The sequence below is a fragment of the Beta vulgaris genome, chromosome 3 (genome assembly GCF_026745355.1).
Source record: "Beta vulgaris subsp. vulgaris cultivar EL10 chromosome 3, EL10.2, whole genome shotgun sequence".
In the NCBI taxonomy this organism is placed as follows: domain Eukaryota; kingdom Viridiplantae; phylum Streptophyta; class Magnoliopsida; order Caryophyllales; family Amaranthaceae; genus Beta; species Beta vulgaris.
Genome location: NC_079204.1, coordinates 51,394,468 through 51,409,284, shown reverse-complemented (window position 1 = coordinate 51,409,284; position 14,817 = coordinate 51,394,468). Strand labels below are relative to the sequence as shown.

Below are 14,817 nucleotides of genomic sequence, written 5' to 3'. Positions count from 1 at the left end.
TACTCCTATTAAATTGTCGACATGGATAGTACTTTAATGAAGACAAAATGACTTTCCTTGTAACTTTATCACTCAAGTAATTGACAAAGTCCCTATCATAGACATACCAACAATTCAGTTATAAATTTTGGTTCAAGTTTTGACAAACTTGAGTGTTGGATCGAAGCTTTTATTTTTTGAAACAGTTGCAATTTCAACAACCTTAAAATACAGGGTTAGCATAAGTAATTGAATGAAGTAGTTAACTCCATATGTGTGGAGGTATCTAATATTAGTCATGCAGTACCAAGAATAAAGATTTTCCAAGGTATCAACACCTGAGATATTGGTGCCAGTGAAATGAGTTAGAAGGCACAGGTATGAGAAAAAGATGTGGAATTGAAGCAACTTCCAAAAAATACTTCAAGTAGTTCTGTGGCTCATATCTTTCTTCGCGAAATGAAGTTATGCACCGATCTTATATTCCGATCAGAGTTGGTGCCACCAGCATATATTTATACTTGCTCTGGACCACTAGGCAGGGCTTTGTACCCGTCATGATGTTGAGGAGAAGCATTTTTCTCGACAGGAATGCACTTTAGAATGAAAGCCAAAGGCACGCTAAGTGATCCAATTAAGACGCAGATCAACCAAAGCTGCCAGCTTAAGTGTACAGTGCTTGCAAAAGTACCCAGAAATTCAACTATGACTGCTTGAAATGCAACAGTCGAAGCCATTACACCAATGAATATCCAGCTGCTGAACATGCCACGAAGGACGTTTATTTTCTCTATATCACGACTATTGATTTCGTTGAACACCTGATGAACAATGAGGAAAAGTACGCACATTTTAAACTCATGATTATGAAACACTGGAAACAATATAAAGTAACCAAAAGGCCAAAGGTAACTGCTGCTTGTTAAAAATGCTACAGCAGAAACAATATCTTTGTTCTCCAAGCAATTTCCCTTCGCAGTGCGCTGACAATGTAAGTATCTCTATGCCAGCCTGCCAGGTTTGGTCAGCGGTAATAATTGGTAGTAATGGTAATGAATTTTTGTGTAATGTTGCAAAGAAGTCTGATGTTAGTATCCATGGTAAGGAAACCTCATCCACATATACAAGTTTTTCTTCATAAATTTTCGTTAACACTGAATCCCATGGTAATGGATGTTAATAAATTTCAGGAAGAAAATAGATGTTTTAGAATGATTAGCATTAGCATGGACATCGACATATGAGCTCATTTACATTTTACACTAAAATACATTATTATGACAGGTTGACAGCTTACCAAACAGGAAGCTAGAGTCTAAACTATTAAAGCAATAATACGAAGTTTTCTTTTGGTAGTCTGCAGCTGTTTATTAAGGCTTGATTGGTTATCATAGTATCATTTTGAGTTCCGAATTGTGATTTCAGGAGTCCAAACTTGAGCATTGATGTTCAAATACTATTTAAAATAATCATTCTTATAGTAAGGCACCTTAATTAGGAAACGTAGTAACAAAAATAAACTTGAAACCACAAAAATTGCAATATTGAATACCTTTTGATTTTGATTTTAAACAAAGATCAAGGCTGAAAAAAACACAAATCAGTACTTTGAGGCAGGGAAAAGAGCAAAAAGCAACCTGGCAAAATACGAAAGAGTTGAATATGACTGTGTTCAGGATAGCTTGAGAATTCGGGCCAGTAAGTCTAAGTAGCCGCTCTCCATCAAAGCTCAAAATGCAAAGGACAGTGAACTGATACACACTTTGGCCAAGGATGTTTCTCCACATAGCTTTGGTAATAAAATCTGCATTTCTTCCAATAGGAGGTCTTTTCATGAGATCATCATTTGGTGGTTCTGTGGCTAGGGCCAGAGCGCCAAGTGTATCCATAATCATGTTAACCCAGAGCAACTGCACAGCCGTCAAAGGAGCAGAACCTGAAAGTTACCTCAACAGAGTTCCATGAAATGTACAAAGAGATTATGCAATGAAAGAGAGGTATATATAAGAGGAAAAATATTAGACTAACCAGCAACACATGCAGAAATAAAATTGATCATTAGCGCAACAATGTTGACTGTCAATTGGAACTGTACAAACTTTTGGATGTTTATGTAGACGGATCTCCCCCATTTGGCTACATTCACAATGGTGGTGAAATTATCATCTAAGATAATGACATCGGCATTTTCCTTTGCAACCTGTAGACAACAGCTTCTGGGGTCAAAGATTAAAAAAATAGCACAATTTCTCAGTGCATAACATTTCTAAAGGTGTGTATTTTCACTTGGTTTTACTTATCTAAGCTTATACTTCACTAACTTATGTGCACTTACCTTAAAGGCTGAACTACCATCATTTAACTTATCTGAACTTATTGGTCCTTATCAAAACTTATTTTTGCTGAAATAGGTAAAATCAAAGCGAGAAGAGCATATACTAAAGGTGATTACTGATCAATCTCAGTAGACAATCTCTATGCAGCTCTCACCGCAGTCTTTTGAAATAAAAGTCATCTGTATAGGAGTACATCTGGAAGGATATATCCGAGGAGATACTATACTACTGAAACATGGGATGATCATTATAGCTAGGTGCTAAATGGGTGGTTTACAAGTTTATTCTTTTCAGAGCTACTCCACTACACAGTCATTTCACAAACACCAGAAATGTTCCACAACACGCACTAATGAGCTAAGAGATCTGATTGGCCTGTGTCCATTTTCTAAATAAAAAAGCCACGATACAAGATACTTTAATTATTGACATACCTCTGTTCCTGCAATTCCCATAGCAAGACCTATATCAGATTCATGCAAGGCAGGTGCATCATTCGTCCCATCACCTGTCACAGCAACCACCTCCCCCATCTTTCTTAAATTACTCACCAATATGAGCTTGTCTGATGGCAATGAACGAGCCATTACCTAACATAAAGAAGAAAAACAACCTCATGCTTAATTAATCAGCACTTTCTAACTTCAAAATGCCTGTGATTGAAGAGAGTTTCAATAAAAGTTAGACTTGGATAACAGACCTGAATTCTTGGTAAAATCTCCTTCATCTGTTCCGGGGTCTTACTACGGAGCTCTGATCCTTCTATGGCAAGACCATCTTCTGTTAGTATACCACATTCTCTAGCTATGGCCTTGGCTGTATTAATGTTATCACCTGTGACCATACGCACAGAGATTCCAGCAGCTAAACAAGTCTGAACAGCTTCCGCCACCCCAGGACGAACTGGATCTTTAATCCCAACAACTGCTACTAGTGTATAGCCGTCTTCAGGAATACTGTTGTCATCACATCCTTCATCCATGTCTCTAAAAGCCAAGCACAGAGTCCTTAAAGCTCCATTGGCAAAACCATTTATTACATTAGTTACAGTCTTCATGTGCTCTTCAGACAGATCAACAGAATTACCCTTGTCATCAATCATTCTGTTGCACAAGCCTAGAACTATTTCTGATGCGCCCTTGCAAAAGGCTCGATTACCGCCTTCTGGCAAAGCTACAAGGACAGACATCTTCTTTCTAACAGAATTAAAAGGCTCTACATTTAATATCTGGTACTTCTGGCGGAACTCATCAAAATCACCCCCCAGAAGCAATCCATATTCAAGCAATGCTGATTCTGTTGGCTGCCCTAAAATGGAATTCTTTCCATATTGGTTCTTTACCACTTCTGCACCAGTATTTAAGAAGATAACTTGTAAAAGGGTGGTCAAGCTACTCTCAGATGTTACTGATTTCACAGCATTAGCATTTCCTTTCAACTCTTTGTTTATTGCAGATAACCAAATCTTATCAACTATCATATGATTCGTAGTGAGTGTTCCAGTCTTATCAGTGCAGATGGATGTGGCAGAACCCATCGTTTCACAAGCAGTAAGATGCCTAACCAGAGCCTTGTCACTCATCAATTTCTTCATTGCAAAAGCCAGGCTTAGTGTAACTGCTAATGGAAGACCTTCAGGAACAGCAACGACTATAATTGTTACTGCAATAGCAAAATAATCTAAGAGTTGCAGTGCATCTTCTGAAGACCAGTGTGTGAACTCATGATGAACCCCCTTTTTAACTAGAAATCTAATAGTCAACACTAAAAATGTGAATACTGCAAACACTAATCCAATTTTTCCAATAATAGTAGCAACTCCATTTAGCTTCACCTGTAAAGGAGTCTCATCGTGACCCTCCTCATTTAGAGTCTCCATTAACTTTCCATATTCAGTCTTCATACCAACAGCAGTAACAAGCATTGAAGCTGATCCATCTTGTACTTTAGTCCCACATAAAAGAAAAGGTTTTTCTTGAACTACACATTGTGGCTCAGACTCACCCGTCAAGCTTGACTCATCAATAGACAAGTTATAACCGGAGACAAAGATTCCATCAGCAGGAACTATATCTCCAGTAGACAAATTTACGATATCCCCAACAACCAGATCATAAATGGATACCTTCTGCCTAGTTCCATCTCTTGTCACCTGAACAAATATCTTCTTCTTCTCTTTGTCCAGATCTCTGAATTGCAATGACTGCTTATAGTCACTGACAGCAGTTACAATGACAACCAAAAATATACTGATCAAAATGCCAACCCCATCATACATACCTTTTGGCAACCCTTCCGTAGCAACTCCTACCCCAACTGAAACCACGGCACAAACCATCAGAATAATTAGAGTCAAGTCCTGCAACGCATCCCAGACAAACATCCAAAAACCTCTAGAAGGCTTCTCCGTATATTTGTTTTGTCCATAGATTTTTTGCCTACGAGATACATCAATTGGTGGGATCCCGTCTTTAATTGATGAAGATACTTTCTTTGCTATTCCTTCTATTCCCCCATGGGTATGAAATCCCTTTTTATCATGTCCACGAACAATTGATGCCAATTCATCGGCGTCAATTCCAAAGCCTGCCTCTTGAGTTTCCTTTGAAAGCTTAAATTCAGTTCTACCAGCTGCCGAAATATGATTTTAAATTACACTCAGAAAATTTAGAAATATGGATATCACATATGATCATAGAAAACTTCAAGGCTCCATACCATCACTAAAACGGATTGCTGCTTTATGTACAATGAGAGCAACACGTAATTCCTGTAAAATGGGGGAAAAAAAAGTATCACAGCTAAGTACCAGGATCTTGATAACACAGACTTCAGGAACATGGGATTTTGCAGCCAAAGACAAATCAAACTCAAAGCACATAAATTTACATATGGCCCTGATTGCCAAAAACTATATCAACATTAAGAATACTACACTATCAACAGCATGTGAGTACCTGACTACCTGCAGAGCATAGTTCCACAGGCACCAAATTAGATTTTCTATTTAATCTAGAGGAAAAGTTCACAAGAACAATCCTAATTATTAGTTTGAGTCACTAAGTGTCAAGAACACAAGAGACATATATTCATGTATATAGCACACAATTGAGCTACATATGATATTCCAGAAAAGTTCCGTAGTGTCAGCTGGACAGTTTAGCAAACTGTGTATCTTCTCTGATGGTTGCATTCTACTCCAAAATTCTATAGCATCTCAGTTCAGGCACTGGGCCATTCATACTCTATATATATTTATACACTATGATTTAAGGTTCTTGAGTCTCGTAAGTATCCATCTCTAATAGCTTCCACTTTTTGCGCAATCAACCTAGTCACGGATATCATATATGTGAAAAAATTGAATTGTTTGCCAAAGCCCAAGTCAGTGGCTGATCCTCCATTATAGCACATATGGTACCTGATTCCTGGGTATAATCAGCTATCATGAAGTAGAGGCAGGTCAGCACATTTTGAGCCTCGTAGAGCACCATGAAAGGCAGGATGTACAACGGATCATTGTTATTATACTTCTTATCTTGGAAGATTAATGACCTTGAACTAGAAAAGCAGACTATCCGTTCAAGTTCCACAAAGATATTTTCAGCTGAAAGTTCCAGAAAAAAGAGATAACACTGTTTCTGTTATGTTCAAACTGCATGCCTTGAGGACACCCACACTGTTCAGCTGGTAAGCTACCACACAAGAAGGATATTTGCATTGACACCAATAACAAAACCCCTTTTGTATGGAGTCAAAATTGAGAACAATGGAAACTCACCTTGTTAGTTCATATAGAGTTACACGCACAGTCAAGAGCTGCCAGGAGTTTATGGTCCTACTCTAGTTACATCTCAAGAGCTTACGTTAGCCCTCCAATCCGCTTAAAGGAGACAAATAATGCACAGATCCGATACTCACTATGAAAATCAGACAAGTCGAAGGTAGCATGCCATTACGCAAAAAGAGAGTTTCCTAATTCAAGGTACGTGAACATAATTGGCTACTTAGCTTCGTTTATATAGCCCAAAAGCATACCACTTACATGTAAAAATTTACCTTTTTCAGATCAAGGTTTGAGTGGGTTTAACGTATTAGATAACACCAGCGAAAGCAATATGGACAGGGGCGAAGCTATGTTGGGGCCTAAGAGGGCCATGGCCCTTGCACCCCCAACATAGCTTTGAAGAAAATCAATGGTTATATCTTGTTTTATAGGTAAATTGGCCTTCCTCAACAACCTTGTTTAGAATTCTCTATTAAACCGGCCCCCATCCACAACCAAGCCTAGCTTCACCCCTGAATATGGACATTTAAAATGAGCCAGCTAAAGGAAGGAGGAAGCGTTAACCTACTGTATTGAACATCTATCAACTTGAGCAGTTATGAAAAGATGACACGTTAAAAAAAAGGTCCAGATAAGAGTATGATCTATGAAGCATGAATTCTATTTGGTTGAGCATCCATAATCCCTGCATACAACAAATCCAATTCTTTTCTGCAAAATCACAATTTCCATGCATTTGATGCATGTAGTGTGCGCATTGACCATGTTGAAAATTGTACGCCTAAAGATAGATAAAACAACTAATCTTATTCATTTTTTGCATCACACAATCCTCAAAAAGGTGAACCATATTTTTTACTACAGCAAGAGCAACATAACATGCAACACAGCAACAGAACATGCACCAGAATCCAGATTACTGATGAAAGTGCTAAATCAGTATTCCATTATATGTCACGTGAAAGGAGAAATAAATAATGTCTTGTAAAATACATGAACAAATTTTATAATGTGCATATCTTGCACAAACATGGTCAACCAGCCCATATGCTAGCCTAATTTTTTAAAATATAGCACTATGCAGGAAATCCACGATCCACTATGCAGGAAGTCCACGGTCCACTAATATATACTTGTGTGAGAGAGGGAATTTGGTAAATCCAGTTGTTGTGGAGCTCACACCAATTACTATTATTAACTTTCTATTGAAGGAAATGCTAATGGGTGCTGCTGAAGACAAAAAAAAGTTACTATTAGACGTTAAGAATAACTTTGAGCTAGGGGTGAATCATGAATGGTTTAGAATCTAGGATGGGATCTCTATCGCGATAACGGTAGCGAAACTACCTAGCAAGCAATGCACAATGGGGCTCAGTTGAGGGGAATAAGGGGAATTTCTCAACTGAATTCCATGAGGTTTGGATCTTAGGGCTACGAAGTCGAAAATAATGCTACTACTCCACCACCTCAACCTCAATGTACTGGAATTAGATAGAATCTTTTATTCTATATAAGTTATAACAATATATATATATATATATATATATATATATATATATGGTTTGACATGTGTTAGCAATTTTAGAACTTTTATGTATTTAAGAATGCAAGAAAATGCCCTTTTGCGTGGTTTCGATTTTCAAAATACAACATGCATTAGCATTTCTTTGAATAGAAAGTTGATAATAGGTTGCTAATGTCAATCTAGGGTGCTTATCGAGCAAGTCGGTCATGAGCATTCGACTCAACTCATTAAAGTATCGAGTTGAGCTCTAGTCGAGTTGTTCTTATCGAGCTTTAAATTCTAGCTCGACTCATTAAGGTTTTAAGTCGAGTTCGAGTTGCTCACGAGCATATAACTTGTTTAGTTTTCCTAAATTATTCGCAATACAGTTTCCTCTATATTTTATTAATTTACTACCTTGTGTATTTAAATAAAGTTCTCAATTTTGATAATAATTTCAAGTAACTTACAAATAATCAATATAATATTTTATCCTAATGATAGTTGACATTTGAGTGTAAAATATATAATAATTATAAATTTATTGAGCATTTTACGAGCTTATCAAATCGAGTTTAGGCTAGCTTAACTCGACTTGTTAATGTATCAAGTTGAGATCGAGCTCAATTCGAGCGTTAACCGAGTTTTGACGGAGTAGAACTCGAGTTGCTGAACTCAATTAGCATCTCTAATCAATCCTCTTGTTTATTAAATTTCATACTAAAGAATTAGTCAAAGCTTAGAATAACTTCAAGGCATAAATATTTTTCGTACTTTTTATATTTATAAATTAATAACTCTACCTTCTTGTTGAAATTAACCAACAATTAAAAAAAAAATTCTTTGCATCAGCTTTTTTTTAAAAAAGAATATTTGCTTTACACTAATCTACCTTTAACCAATTGTTACTAAACAAAAAGTTGAATGAGTACTAATGAGAATAAATTTTTTTAATTAAAGAGTAGTACTTCCTCTGTTTTTGGTCTTGTTCTCAATTAGTGCATTATCAATATTCAATTGTTATAATTTTTACTAATACATAATAAAAGATATTTACAAAGATGTGTATTGGAAGATGTGCACAAGAAAGTGAGAAAAATAAAAAATAAAAAACAGTATCTTTAGAGAATTATTTTAAGTTAGGGGTGTTAGTGTTACTGAAAAATGGGGTAATAAAATAATCCACTTAAATATAAATTTTGCAAAAAAAAATTAAAAAAAGCAACAAAATTGTTGCCAGAAAATAAAGAGGTCCATGTTCTCTTATTCAGTTTTAGAAAGTTGAAGGAAATTTCTTGTTGGAATAATGCAGAGAAGTCAATCTTGAAAACATTAAGAAGTCGATGTCAGAGATCTCTTTCAGCCAGTATCACGTTTAGAGGTTTTCTACAAATAGTACAAGGTCCATTAAGAGGAATGGAACTTCCGTTGGTGCGAGGTATTAGAGCATTGTCACAATGTCACTGGTGAATAAAAAGTTCACCAAATTTCCCTCCTTATTTATATTTTGTTCAATTCATGAATAAAAATATCACATCTATTTCACTCATGAACAAATAAATCATCACTATATCTTATTTTATTTAAAAAAAATATTTCGAAATATGTTAATATAGGTATCATTTTATAGAGGGAAATAAATTATGAATTTTGGTATTATTATTATTTTTTGATAAAGGAATTTTCCGGGAAATTCCATAGAAATTTCTGCAAAATTTCCCAAAGTTACCCAAGACATGTAGCAACTTGTCATTAGCTTGTTTTGTGTGGTTCAGGATGAACAATTTGTTCATGTCATGAACAAATTATTATCACCAATGAGAGAGGTGTTTTTTTTGTTCACTCAAAAAAATTGCAATTTCATGAACAATTACGTCACCATTAACATTGCTCTTATAGGCTTCTCATAATAAGATGTTAAAATGACATCTTACAAAAATTTGGTATTGAGTTAATTCAAAGTGGTATGAAAATAGAGTTATTTAGCACTAAAATGTAATTTTGGTACCAAATTGAAATTTAATATCAAAATAGAATTGGTACTAAAATGCTCTATTTTAATATCACTTTAATTTAATTTTGGTACCAAAAATTTTGTAAAATGCCAAAGTTGCCAATACTTTATTGGTGCACCTCCAACAACTTGCTCTCCTTTTTTTTTTGGCCAAGTACATACATCAACTTGCTTTCAAAAGTAGGGAATATCAAATAAAAGGGTAAAGAAAGTGGGGGATTGATAATGAAAAACTACATAAAGCGAAGCTGAGTGATGGATTACACACCCCTACCCACGTCCTACATAATGAAGTACTTGCAGGTTTGGATCATGTCAATATATGGATGAAAATGCATGTTCGTGAGCCCGTGACCCACTTGTAGGATGGTTTAAATTCGGCGGTTGTGTATTTTATTCCTTCATTTTGTTTTAAATAAAATATAATATAAGACATTGGTATGTAGATTTAGAAGATAGATAGAGAGAATAAAAAAGACGGACTCATGTGATTGAGCCTGTTCTTCCCAGTTTATTTTCAATTCCGTTTATTTCATTTCAGCTCTAAACAATATTTTTACTCTCACATATCACTATTCATTTCAATTCATTTCAGTTGTTTTATGCCCAAGAAAACAGGCCCTGCCCTGAGAGCAGTTAAAGAGTAATAAGTACCAAATATACTATTTTCTTTATTTTAAAACAGCCCAAAAATGTTTTTTTTTTAAAACGGACGCAATCGACAATTCTTAAGGGGAACGAACTTCGAGAAACCTATAAAACAAGTACTAATACGACGGTATTATGGGCACGCTTCCCGAGACAATCTTAAACAGCCGATTTTACCACCAAAGCGACTTTCTTGAAGACACCACCAATGATCCTTAAGGGGCACGAACTTCGAGAACCCCATCAAAACGAGTACCAATACGATGGTATTATGGGCCCGATTCCCAAGACAATCTTAATTGTTTGATCTCATCGTCAAAACGACTTTTTCTTAAAAAAAAGCAGACACCACCGACGATGCTTGAAGAGCACAAAATTCAAGAAGCCCATCACAAATAGTACAACTATGGCGAACATTCTAGCCACGCTTCCCGAGTCAATCTTAAACAACCGATTTCACTGCCAAAATGACCTTTTTTGAAAATACATATGCGATCCAATACCTTTTAAGGCACGAATTCCGAGAAGCCCACCAAAACGAGTACCAATACGACGGTATTCTAGACACGCTTAGCTTGCCGATGCAATCTTAAAATGTCGATTTAACCACCAAAACCTTTTTTTTGAAAAAACGGACGCCACCGTCGAACCGTAAAGGGCACGAATTTCGAGAATCCGATAAAAAAGGGTACTAATGCTACAGTAATTAGTCGGTGTTAATAGTGGGGGAGAGCGATGGAGATTTTTTTTACTAATTTTTTTTAAAGATTAGGATAATTAGGTTAACAATGGCAAAATCGTAAATAATAGTAAATGGCTAGTTAACGTCCGTTGGAAAAGGGGCATATGGTGAACGTTTTCGGAAACTCAAAAGTATATAATGAATATTTGAAACATTGAGCGTATATGGTGAATTTTTTTTTATTGTTAGAGTATATGGTGAAAAAAAACCTATAATAAAATAATTGTAAGACCACTTTACATTTTTGCCTTAAAGGATTCAGGTTTTAGGTTATAGAGATCATGTCTAGTAGTTTATTAATCTATTATTGACCTTTTAGAGAAAAGTCAATGTACAACGATCATGAAATTTTGTAAAAACGTTTAAAATCTCCAATTCTTTTCCATCTTAAAATGATGACACTCCCTAAGTTACTAAAAATCAAGAAAGTTGTGTTGGAAAATCCCAACTTTTTAAATGGTTTAAAAAAGCCTCATTTTCTTGCATTATACTTTCTCCGTTTCACAATAACTAACACATAGATAAAGTACACAAGGAAATTCCCTTCTCCAAAATGTTTCTAATGAGGATTGAACTAACCCCAACATTTATATTTAATACTAATTGGCTCATTGCTAGGTATCAATCAATACAATTATTAACAATATCACTAGTTCTCTTTCTTTTTGTTCATCCATAAAAAATGTTGAAAGAAATCAATAGAATGGGGTACATAATTTATCAAAATAGTATATAAGTGGAATTAATGGACCATTAGAGGTATATAAAAATGAAAACAATAGTGACTCAATCAATTAGGTGGAATAGTTGAGGTAAAAAGTCAAAAGTCGAAAATAAAACAACTCAAACAATTAATACACCAAGAGAAAACATGAGAATGAATCTTAACTCATTGTTGAAATCCTTTAAAAGATTGTTGACTCTTAAGAACTGCAACAATGAGACGCCACCCACAAAGCTTATATATCACCTTGTTGTTTAGTACTCCATTGATTTTATTTTGATTGTTACACTTTGATATATTACATGATTTATAAATTTACTTTGACCATCATTTGTGATTTATATACGGATGAAAATATAGTCATGTAAGATCTTGTTAGATTCATCATAACATATATTTTATTAATATATACTTTTTATAATTTTTACAAATATAAAACTAAAGATATATGTCCTCAAAGTTTTGCACTGACATGCATGAGAAGTGTAAATATGTAGATTAAAATGAAATGGATCGAGTAATTCAATTCCACCACTACTTTTCCCCTTACAACAACAATGAACTACGTGATGATTGACATAACCCATACACTATTAACTCTAACTTGTCGAAAAAGCTATTAGGAAGTACATATAAATACACATTGTTGGAGCTTGTTTGGTTAACCTTCATATACATGGGAAATTAGAATTCCTAAAAAATAGGTATATGTGTTGTTGTTTGATTGGCAAAAACATGAAAAATAGAACTTTCTAGGAAGTTCTATTTCCTACAAAATGAAGGAAATAATTTACTTACGTCTCCTAGATAAGTGGAAATTTCCATGGGAAATAGAATTTTCTATGTTCAACCAAACAAAAAAATATACTTCCTACAAATGAAATTTCATGAGCAATGCAATTTAAGCGAAGCCATACTTCCCAACTTCAACCAAACAATCCTTTGGTGTTAGAAAGTAAAGTTGTCTAATAAGACGTGCAAAACAACTTAGGTGTTGTTTGGTTGGAAGCTATTTTCCTTGGAAATACAAATTCCTAGGAAATATATTATGGGTGTTGTGTTTGGCTGGAGGGAAATGAGAGAAGCATAGGAAATACAAATTCCAAGGGAAATAGAATTTCCCATGAAACATGGGAAATCACTCACCAAACCCCCCCTTGGTGAGTAATTTCCTAGGAAATGCAATTTTCTATGGTGACAACCAAACAATTTTGTTTAGTTTATAGGAAATTAACAATGAAAAGAATTTTCCCTGAAATGTAAATTTCCATGGGAAATTACTTCCCATGTGAACCAAACAATGCCTTACAACACATTACTCCGTTCTTTCAAGGGCCCACAACTCTTATATTATTTGTTAGTTTTAGTCCTATCGTTGAAACCTAACTATATTTTGTCAACAAAATTTATACAATATGTTTATTTTGTAGCATACATTTTAATATTTTCACAATTTATGCTTAGTAATTTGAAATCGGAGGCAACTTTATAATTAGCACAAGGACACCAAAATTTTTAAGACGACCTTGGTAGTAAAGAAGTAAAAACCTGTAGAGTTTTGGCAGCTTGAGAACGTCTTTGAAGATTAGCAACGTATCGAAACCGCCGACGACGATTACGAATGATTAAGCCGATGGCTTTTCTCCAACGCAACTGAGCTTCTTCCGGCGCATCAGGTGGTAAATTGAAGTCTTTCAACAGTCTTTCCTCCATTATCTTTGTATTATTATTCAACTTCTTCTTCTAATTCGCTACTTTTCAAGTGTTTTGTGTTTTGTGTTTTGTGTTTTGTGTTTTGTTGGAGATTGAAAGATTGGCGGGAGGAAGATATAGAGAGAGATAGTTCGATGACCGGAGCAATTATAGCTCCATATGTATGGATTTCAATTAAGCAGCTTTTAAAAGATAAAGATATTTGGACGATTTGCGCGTTTCAGGAATAAATAAATTGATGCTAATGCTGATTGCACCCCTTTCAAAGTCGCGCTTTCAGAGGCTAGGAGTTGGTCCATATTAGCGCTCTCCACGTTCTTTTTAACTTTTTTTTTTGTCAATTGCAAACCATTTTTGATTTTGACTTTTAGAGTTATTTATAAATTTAATACTTTATCCATGTTATAATATACTCTTTCTGTTTTTTATAACTTTCTCCCGTTGTTATAAGCGTCTCCTTATACACATCGTTGAACTTAAATATTTTTCATTATATATGAGTAATAATTATAACAATTAAATATTAATAAAGTACTAATTGAGACGAATTAAACAAGACTCCTCATAACTATTTTTTTCTTATAAATTGAAAAATAATCGAGAAGATTCTCTCTAAGTAGGAATAGTGTCAAAATTTTAAGTGGGAGTGATTAAAAAACCAGTTGGTCTTTGTAAGAGACCGCCTACTTTTAATTTACAATTAGGCACGGTCCAAGCCTAATATTAAGAAGAGAACATGCCTTAGAATAAAGGCAATTTAGAAAGTGATTATTTATACATCATTAAACAACTCTGACCTTTTTTTAAAAAAAGCTGTACAATATATTATGATAAAGAATACCTTTTCGAAAATTATGATTTAGAAGGATGGTGATTAGTAAGGTCATATTCTTTTAGACTTAATTTCAGTTCGGTTCAATTTCGTTTCATTCATTTTCTCTCAATTAAGTTCAATTAACTTTCGTTTATTTTCTCTCACTCCACAAAAACAGGGCCTAAATCCTTCAATCCACATGTAGTGGGTTTCCTTCTCACTAATGTGGTGGGGGGCTTTGGATAGATTGTACGCTTATGTTTGAGGATGTTATTTGCAATTTACCTTTTGTTATTTCTTACTTCTTTCGATTTTTATATAAATGATCCATTTCAATTTCTATACATGTCAATGTAAAACTTGCACATTAATATATTTATTTATCCATTATTGTAAAATTACAAAAAAAAAATGATATTTTTAATGTATATGTCAAAACATATTCAAATTCTTTTATACAAACATTGGTTTTTATACCTGTGTAGAAAAATATAACAAAATAGAATATGTGAATAATGCAAAAGTCAAAGTGAAACATCCATTTAAAAAGAGGGGC

General features: G+C 34.6%; 1 protein-coding gene across 1 annotated transcript; it reads right to left on the bottom strand.

Moving 5' to 3' along the window:
- Positions 1-118: 118 nt before the first annotated feature.
- LOC104889388 (putative calcium-transporting ATPase 11, plasma membrane-type) lies at positions 119-13,781 on the bottom strand. Its single transcript, XM_010674591.4, has 7 exons — positions 13,283-13,781; positions 5,034-5,085; positions 3,016-4,946; positions 2,750-2,905; positions 2,008-2,179; positions 1,617-1,915; positions 119-800 (listed from the first exon to the last, which is right to left on the bottom strand). Exons 1-7 carry the CDS (start codon positions 13,445-13,447, stop codon positions 495-497), a joined length of 3,081 nt encoding a protein of 1,026 aa, XP_010672893.1. The 5' UTR covers positions 13,448-13,781; the 3' UTR covers positions 119-494.
- Positions 13,782-14,817: the final 1,036 nt, after the last annotated feature.